Here is a 9,812-nt window from a genome sequence, read left to right as displayed (position 1 = left end):
CTGGCTGCCAGTGACAGCTGTCTGAATTGTGCACCCATCCCCACCCGTTTGGGCACATAACCCCCCTCTCTCACCTTGCCGGTGCCGGGGACCTCCAGGCCGTCGACGGGACGGGGGATCTCGATGCTCTTCACCTGGCCGTACTTGCTGCACTCGTCCCGCACGTCCTCCACGATCTCCTCGTACTCCTCGTCGTCCAGCAGCTCCTCGGGCGCCACCATGTTCATGAGGCAGAGCACCTCGGTGGGCAGGCCGCCCATCTGCACCATGGAGCTGTTCATCAGGCCCGGCACCTGCAGCGTCACCGGGGTCTGGTTTATGCTCATCTGAATGGGAGAGAGCCAGAGAGGCGCCAGGCGTTAATGAGAACTCGCAGGTTTAGTATCACCCATTTCGGTAGCTGTGGACTACGACTCCCACAATGCAACGGGATGTTACAGTTCAGTGAAGCTTTTTTTTTTTTTTGTCGTCTTCTGCTGCCCGGTTGACTCTGAAGACGACGCTTGTCGAAACGTCAGTCACCCCCCTGCAATAAACGTGCAGACCTTACGAGTGCTCCAGTATCTTACTTTGGGTAGTTTATTTGAAGTGCCCAGGTAAAAAGCCTTGTCTTCGGAGCTTAACTACTCTCAAACAGCAGTGCACCAGGGGAAAGTTACTCTCACTACAAATAACTCCAAAAAAACACAGCAATTATAAGAGTAACAGAAGTAGTGTGCACAGGCTGCCTTAGAGAAAAGTACCGTACTCTTATTTGCTCTATGCGGTTTATGAATTCTCAACTTATAAGACCAGTGTTTATTGTATTTTGCTCCTCAGTCATTATAATTGGATGTTATGCATCAACTACATAAGATTTATTAATTGTGCAAAAGTCCTTTGATTTTCTGTTATACAGGTGTCCACTGTAGGAGTCCTTCTATCTCAATGAAGCACTCAGGTCAAGTAGTTTAAATATAAAATTCAATACCTGAGTTTATTTATTAAACCACTAACACTGGAGTGGTATCCAAGCAAAATTTGCTCTCAGCATTGATCCACACTTGTAATGTGAGTGTTAGTTTATTTCTTGTCTGTATGGGGTGAGGTCAAGCGAGACTGCTCAAAGTGGTGGTCAGCATGAGTTACCACATCCGGCCCCATTAGCGTTAGCTGCATAGCTGGGAGCACAGTGTGAGCAATGAGCTGGAGGCTGTACAGAAACAAAAGACACACCCCTACAGACAGAGGTGCATGAGGGGAGCCGATAGCGCTTCACTGTGACCGGGAGGGAGCTGGTCGCGGGAGAACCGCCAGTGGAGCTGTGCACGGACGTAGACGTACCGCTGATATGCGAGTACACAGACTGGGACGCAACCCACCGCCGTGCGAAGCGACAGTGTCATGGTCAGAGAGTAGGCTATGGTTAGTCTGAAACAGAAAATGAACACCCGCATGTGGATCCACCCCCATATTGCTGTGCAAAGCTCAATTCACTGGAAAGATACCTTCCACAATCTGTAAATTCATTTATACATCGTGGATAATTGTGTATTATTGTGGACCCAGGTGCTAAAATCCAAAAAGACATGACTTTTACAGACTCACCAACCTACAAACTACAGTGTAAGCTGTTCACTTCTCGTGTACCCATGATTCATCCACTGGTGGGGAACTGCTTATAGCAAGTAGCCTAATAAGAAATCAATATCATTTAAGTGTGAGACTGTGCTGACCATGGTACAGAGCAGGGATATTTAGATGATCTCACTGGCGATGAATCTGACTTGAAATCGCGACAAATGAACTTCCGCGCTACAATTTCATGAAAGCCAACATGAACCTTAATAATGGTTATTGGCATTTTCAAGTTCCGTGATTTTCTTGCATCGAAATGGTACAGTATAAGTTTTGCTTGAAGTGCTGTATGGTTTTCCTGTTGTATAAAAATACTGCCAACTTCCTCATTCACATCACATTTAAAAGAGTCTAAAACACCACATCCTGGTGTTATTCTGAGTTCAGTCCTCAAACATGCCGTCACGTCTCCCCTTTCTTCTCCTGCTCGTCATTCTGCTGGAAAGTGAGTGCTCTCTTATTTTTCGTCTTCTTGGGTCCTAATTCAACTGACCACGAACTCCAATTACAACTCCATTACATTTTGAAAAAAATACATGTTTTCTGACGTGACAAAATAATTACAGGAATCTTAAACTGAACAAAATGCGAAACCTGCATTTCCTGATAAATTTATACTAACATCACTCTCTTCTGGTGGGCTCACTACAGGTCGCTGTGGATATGCTGAAGCTCAAGGTTAGTAATACTGCAATTATTGCAAATAGAGAAAGCTTGCTTGAAGAACAGAATTATTAACTATGTATATTATGAATCTAAATTTTTTTATCAGCTTGAAATAGTGTGAAACCCTCTTTGGGGTACAAAATCATAGTGGTGTGGCTAGAAACAATATGCAGAAAGGCATGTATTGAAGGTTGTACATGATTTTAAATCTGCACATAAAATAAAAGGTTGGTTAAGTGCAGTTAATATGAACCCTGGTCTGTGACAAAAATAAACCCACCACATCCACAGTGATGGTGTGATGGTGAGTTCTCACAGTGAGGATGTCAGTGGGCCTGAGAACTTCCCCAAACAGCACATCTTATTTACTGTTGCAGTACAAAATTCTCTTGAAGATTTTTTTTTGTGTGTGTGTTCTTGGTCATTAAAGCTCCTTTAGATGTATGAATGACACTATAAACAAAGAGAGAGAGGCAGTTCATGATTTGAAAAGTTTAATAAATGATTATTTGAAAAAGATCGGCATCACCAGAATGTGCACAAATCTCCCATTTGCCAGGTAATAAACACATTCAGTGTGTTGATGGCCATTAATTAAGAACTGGAATCACTTTCAGCCTCTCCTGCCTTGGTCATTAAAAAGATTGACCTTTCAGGCCCAAGTTTTTCAAGATATTCTCTCACGTACAGATAATTGCTAGGCAGTATAATTCTTCTACTTAATTCTTCTGGATTAAAAAGGACTGACATTACTTCGTTGTGGTCACATCTCACAACATGATATCTGTATAGGAATGACACTGCTTTGATCATCCCAAGTGATTTACAAGGTCATAAAGATAAGATACTGTCAGTGTAGATGAGAGGATAGGAACAATAAAATACAAAACATGAATATTAACTCAAATGTTACACAGAGATTAAGCATCAATCTTGAAAAAATTATAATAATGCTGAAATATAAGTACATAACTGTGCCTTAACTATCATAAGTGCACATGCACATAAGAACATCATGCTAACGTTGTACTAATATTTCCCCAGAGCATATTAAAGGACATGACAACATTTTGAGCCAATACTGGATACTCATTGCTGACACCAATGAGTGGCATTATAACATATCGCACAGACAGCTTCATTAATCAGAAAATATCAAGGGCTGCAGGACAGTGTTTCAGCTTGAATATATTTGTTCAGTATAATACTGACTTAATACTGACAAAGCAAGCTGTGAGAGCATTGTAAATGTATAGCGCATCACTGTAAGTGCCAGTGTGACTACAGGAACAAACCTGTCAGACAACTTTTTTAAAAATTGTAGACTGTTGTCTTTTAACGTCTTAAAATGATTTCTTAGTCTGTCGACATTCCCAGGGGAGTTCTATTTCTCATATTTTACTTGGTCAGGTTCACTAAAGCATAAAGCACAGTCTACATATCTAGATATTGTAATAATGTAATAATGTTATGTAACCCTTCATATATTATTTCTTTATATCAAGTTTTACTGTACATAATTTGCCTAAATATAATTATGTTGCTTTGATCAGCTGAAAACATACTGGATGAGCGCATAGATTCAGCACTCATGTTAAATGATGTACCCAATATTGCTGTAATTCTCACATGCTCCTACAGTGCCTTGGACGTAACTTCAGCTTGTTTTTATTAACCTTGCTATATCTTTTGTAGTTCCTACAAATTCATTATAAATTTGATTGTGAATGGGCCCCAAAGAAAATCTTACTTCCATCAAAGAAACAAAACTGAAGTGGAAGTTTGTGGTCGGGTGCTGTATGAAAGTGCCTACAGTATAGCTGCTCGAGTGGAAAATCAAGCATAACTGATGATTGAAACTAAATGGATCTCTGAACTTTTGCAGATAAACCGCCAAAGGCAGAGTTACAGTTGACTCCTGCAGTAATTTCCATGGAGAAATCAGTGAAACTGCAGTGCAGCAGACCTGACTCTGCCCCTGCGTCCCACTGCACTTTCACCACTAATCAGAGAGGACCGATCAGTGGCTCAGACTGTGAGCGCTCAGTCACTGGAGCTGAGCTGCTCAGTGAGAGTCACAGCGCACGCAATGAGATCATCATGAGATGTTCCTACAAACTGGAGGAAGGAGGGAAACCTGCTCTTCATAGTGACCCCTCCACAGTGACTGTGCTGGGTAAGAATTCATAATTCTGAAATATGGAGTCTGAAATAGGACAGCAGGTGCTATGGTCAGTTAATATATAATAAGTAGTCATTTCTAAATGAATGTTTCTGTAAAGAAATGCATGACATAAAAATTATTAATCATTGGGGGGCCAAAACCATTCTGAAGGCACTGTATGGCTATGTGTGCGCTGGTGTGTGTGCCGTTGTGTCTATGCATTTGTGTGCGTTTCAGTGTGGAAGCAGTTGGACAGTGACACCATTTTTGTCTTTTTGACTCTATACTCCAGAACATTGTATTTGAAATGAAACAATGAAGATAAAGGTTAAAACACAGACTCTCAGTTTTAATTTCTGTCATACTAAAAGCCTGTTTCTGGTGTCCCATAGGCCTAATGTTTCACTTATATAAAACTAACCCAAGCAATGTGCACATGGGGTAAGGGATGCAGCTCAGTCACTCCAGCTCCTCCTGCCAGATCCCTACAAGTAAAACCATCAGGATTCTCATGCACATTTAGCCACAGGGAACACAATCAGCAGTGTGACCCTGCAAATGCATTTCTCTGCATGTTGTATTATTTGTGTGTTCCAGATCTGAGGAAGCCCAATATCTCGGTCTCCACAGAACACACTGAGACACACATTCGCTGTGAAGCACCACCTGACATCACTGGAGCTGTTTTCCTCCTGTACTACAACAGGAGTACCATACCTACTAAGGAAACCCGGGCTGGAGCAGAAGAGCGAGCAGTCAGTTTCACTCTCCCCCGCAGCTCTGACTCCACTCTGACATACTGCTGTAGTTATCAGTTTGAGGGCTTCAACTCTGAACTGAGTGACTGTGCTGAAGCTAAGAACAAGGACCAGAGTGGAAGAACAAAGGACCAAAGTACTGTACTCTTCTTTTCTCTCTGCAGTTTATAAACCACACATGCACAGTTAATTCTCAACTTATAAGACAAGCGCTTGTTGTATTTTGGTCCTTAGTCATTATAACTGGAGGTTATGCTTTAACATTGACTACAGAAGATTTTTTCATTGATTTATTAATCCATTTATTTATTCAGATGTATTCATTCATTATTCATATTCAAAAGCCCTCCTTTGATTTTCTATTATAGGGCTGGAAACCCATTGCACTTGCCATGTCCCATAAATGAGATGCCAGGTTATAGTTTTGGCACTAGATAGAATGAGTGGAGTTAAGGCTGTTTACTATAAGAAGCTGCCCTGCTGCTCTGACCCCTGTGGAATTATTGCCTAAGTGAAAATACATTATTTAAAATATAACCAAATTTCATTAATGTTCATGTTCTTTCTGCCAAGAGTGAGATTGTCACCTGAAATTCTTTTTTTCCTCTGTTTCCGGTATACGCCACCACAGACAACCCACAGACAGGTAAATAAAAGTAGTTGCCAATCGTTATTTTACACATTTCAGGAAAACACACTGTTACACATGACACCATGCCCATCACCCCCACATCTGCTATTACCCCGAAGGCGCCCCACCCCGCTTCTTTCCCACAGCACAGGACACGCAGGTAAGCACACTGCACACACACGAGTAGCACAGCAAAGAACACACTGCTCTGCATAAGGGGGTGACTCAGCACTGCACACTCAATACACTACTCACACAGTGAGCTCCCCTACCCCTCAGGCCCCTGCTGTGGAACCCCTATTTTGCCTTAAAAAGAGGAGGGGAAACAAACCCACGCTTGCACACAAACAATAGAAAGTTCAACAAAACTTAAATAAAACTGAAAGATAACGGGGGATGTAGCATCGGCTGACGCCACACTGCCCAGCCAAGCTACACCGCAAATAAAAATAAAAATCCCCAGTCTGGCGCCCCGCTCGCACTTGCACTGCCTGGGTCTCCCATCCACCGCATCTCAAGCCCCTCACCTTCCTGGGGGAGTTAGAGCAGCCTGCATCATCCAGTGGTCCTCCTCCTCTAAACTGAGTGACTGTGCTGAAGCTAAGAACAAGGACCACAGTGGAAGAACAAAGGACCAAAGTACTGTACTCTTCTTTACTCTATGCAGTTTATGAATTCTCAACTTATAAGACCAGTGTTTATTGTATTTTGCTCCTCAGTCATTATAATTGGATGTTATGCATCAACTACATAAGATTTATTAATTGTGCAAAAGTCCTTTGATTTTCTGTTATACAGGTGTCCACTGTAGGAGTCCTTCTATCTCAATGAAGCACTCAGGTCAAGTAGTTTAAATATAAAATTCAATACCAGAGTTTACTTATTAAACCACTAACACTGGAGGGGTATCCAAGCAAAATTTGCTCTCAGCATTGATCCACACTTCTAATGTGAGTGTTAGTTTATTTATTGTCTGTGTGGGGTGAGGTCAAGCGAAACTGCTCGAAGTGGTGGTCAGCATGAGTTACCACATCCGGCTCCATTAGCGTTAGCTGCACAGCTGAGAGCACAGTGCGAGCAATGAGCTGGAGGCTGTACAGACACACAGGATACACCCCTACAGACAGAGGTGCACAAGGGGAACCAATATCGCTTCACTGTGACCGGGAGGGAGCTGATCCAGGGAACTGATCTGCCTCCCTCTGAGTCTCAGTGTTATTTCTACACAGAGGGGATACAGATGACTGAGACTCTTTCAGTCTGTAAACGGTTTGTCACTGGGTCTGAGCTGCTCAGGGGAAGGGGTCAGTGCAGAAATCAAGATTAGAATGAGCTGCCAGTGTATTGAGAACGTACAATGTACAATGTCAAGTTCCTGTACAGTGAAGATGCTATGGTAACCGTGCTTCATATATCAATATTACTCTGTTACTTCTTCATAGGCTTTTCCTTCCTTTTTTCTTTCACTAATGAAACACTTCTAATGAAGACAGGAAGTACAAACATTGTGTGTGGTCCAGACTGTAATTGTCAGTGTTGTTTGCTGATCTGTTCCTTTCCTTTTCTTTGCTCTCTCAGAGTCGGCCAGGTTTCTGTGGCGACACATCCTCAGTGCGCTGGTCCTCTTGGCTGCTATTGGAATACTCATAGAATACTTCATCTCCCACACACCAACCACAGGTCTGTGCCTCAACTGTCCACCCATCATCAGCCAATAGAAATGTACTTTTTAATCAGACATCTAATCTGAATCATACAAAGAAAGTCTTTATGTAAAACCTGCATCAAATATTCATAAGCACAACATAACTACTGCATAAATATTGATAAAAACATAGTCATTCAATATGCTTTTATATATTGTGCTGTTACCACCAACATTATACTTCATATTACCATTACATTCTGTTTTGGTTAAAAGTACGAATGTAATAATGTTGATATAGTGACTATGAATGTGTTACACAGCAATGAATAGTTTGTAAATGTCATGGTTCTGTATTTTCTGTTTCTGTTTTTCCCCTTTTGGCCGCCAGATGGCGGCACTTCAGTTTTGTCTTTCAGTTCGTTCCCCCTCCCTGTGTTAATTGTATTATTCGTTTTTTGGTTTTTATTGATTATTCTATCATTGGTCCCACCTGTGTCTTGTTATCCCCTCCTTTTCTGGTTTGATTGTTCTATGAGTTCACCTGTGTCTTGTTACCCTTGTCTATTTAAATTCTTTGTTTCCTGACTCGAGTTCTGGTTCCTTTTGTTTCATGTGCGTTTCTGCCTGTGGTTTGACCTGCTTGTGTGTCTGACTTTGTTGCTGCCTGTGCTTTTCTGACAGTCTGTGTCTGCCCAGCCTGTTCTGTTCTACATATTTTTGGACTTTTGGATTTTCTTCTGTTTTTGTTTTTGTTTGTGTAGTAAATGTCTTTGTTTAAACTTTCCTTTTAAGTTCCTGTGTTTTTTCCACTCTGCGTCTGGGTCCTACCCTCCCGTACGTGGCAGTAAAGCTCTTATTAAGGATGTTCTGACCAGTCCTGCCATTGACATTTGCTTATGGATAAAAGTGGACAATATTGGCTACATGCAGGCGACCGGAGCTTTATTTCAACAAGTAACTTTGTAAAGCAATTATTATCAATGTGAAGGTTCAAACTATTTTTTTGGTTTTTAGTTCTTCTGCAGGGCACAAATTAATTTAATTTCATGAGGTAATTCTGGTTGCTTAGATGAATCATAAATTCATTTACTTCCAGTAGAGCACTTTACAGGAGGAGAACGTACTGTACATTTATACCATGTTCAGCTACAGGTAACATTTACTGACATCCAGACCAATGCTGATTCATGATTGTAGCAGGGCTGGCAGCCCAGTAGGGCAGTACATATATGATCATGGTTCTGCCACAGGAGCCAGACTTTCAGTTGCCATGGTAGTGCCCATCTCATGCACAGGAGTGACTGCTCTGTTTGGTCAGGCATGTGTGGTCTGCCTATACCAGCTGTGTATGAAATGCACTGTTCTGCTGAAATTTACATTCAGCTGGTGGAATACAGAATGAAAGCAGCGACTGGCAGCACACACTTCAGGGAGACTGATAATGTGATTAGATGATGGCTGCATAGTCAGTACTGTTGGTGTATGAAATTTCAGCAACTGAAGCCTTTTTATATGCTTAAGAATGTATCCATTTTTGGCTCTTATGGTAAATGTTGTATTGTAAAAAACAAAAAAAACAATCACTTTCTGAAATTGTGCTGCTGGTTTATCTTTGGATTTAATCCCTCCCTATGCAAGCGCATATTAGTTGACTAATTTCATTTACATAAATGTGTGTTTTGTTTCAGATGCTGCAGGCAGGAAGAGGAGAGGGAGTGAGAACACCGGACAGTTTGTGGAGACATTGTGCTGAGACATGAGAGAGATTAGCCTGTTTACAAATATATAGTACGCATACACAATAAATAAAAATGTACATAAAACCACATATAAATACAGAACATGTATATTTATAAACAGACATAACACATACATAGTCACAAAATGACATACTGTTTTAACTTAAAATAAAGAGTACTCTTAAATATTTACTACTGTAGTCTGTATTTCTGCGATGTCATTTCTAACTTGTTTTCATCCATTTAAAAATGTATGCTCTCAATTTCATATTTATTACAAGCACTGTTGTGAACTACCCAAGTTGGTTTGTTTACAATAATATTGTTCTTATTTTGTTCTTTTGTCCATTATTTTTGTCTCTTGTATAGCATAAATTGAAAAAAAGACAAAGCTCATCATAAAAATACACTGACTATTTGTTGGAAATAAGGGCTGCAAGTTTTATTTATTTATTTTATCTTGTGCGTCAAATCAGAACTCAGTGCTCTTTTGCAGTGAAGACCCAGATGATAAAATTGGGAATGCAAGGGATTGTTTAGCAAGTCAGATGTAGGGGATCATTTGGTTGCCAGAGAATCAGTTTTTGGG

At 41.0% G+C, this 9,812-nt stretch overlaps 1 protein-coding gene across 5 annotated transcripts; it reads left to right on the top strand.

The window, feature by feature from the left end:
• The first annotated feature begins 4,128 nt into the window (after positions 1-4,128).
• Positions 4,129-9,554, top strand: LOC135246303 (uncharacterized). Of its 5 annotated transcripts, XM_064319797.1 has the most exons (5): positions 4,129-4,459; positions 5,045-5,341; positions 7,415-7,516; positions 8,581-8,636; positions 9,173-9,554. In XM_064319797.1, exons 1-5 carry the CDS (start codon positions 4,216-4,218, stop codon positions 9,242-9,244), a joined length of 771 nt encoding a protein of 256 aa, XP_064175867.1. In that variant the 5' UTR covers positions 4,129-4,215; the 3' UTR covers positions 9,245-9,554. The 5 variants fall into 5 exon arrangements, 3 of the variants coding, with proteins under 3 accessions (XP_064175867.1, XP_064175869.1, XP_064175868.1); XM_064319799.1 differs by lacking the exon at positions 8,581-8,636 and having other exon boundaries at positions 4,132-4,459; positions 9,182-9,554; XR_010327603.1 differs by lacking the exon at positions 8,581-8,636 and having other exon boundaries at positions 4,136-4,459; positions 5,045-5,851; positions 9,182-9,554.
• Positions 9,555-9,812: the final 258 nt, after the last annotated feature.

The sequence above is a fragment of the Anguilla rostrata genome, unplaced genomic scaffold (assembly GCF_018555375.3).
Source record: "Anguilla rostrata isolate EN2019 unplaced genomic scaffold, ASM1855537v3 scaf0155, whole genome shotgun sequence".
Taxonomy (NCBI): Eukaryota; Metazoa; Chordata; class Actinopteri; order Anguilliformes; family Anguillidae; genus Anguilla; species Anguilla rostrata.
This window is presented reverse-complemented; position numbering and strand designations above follow the sequence as displayed.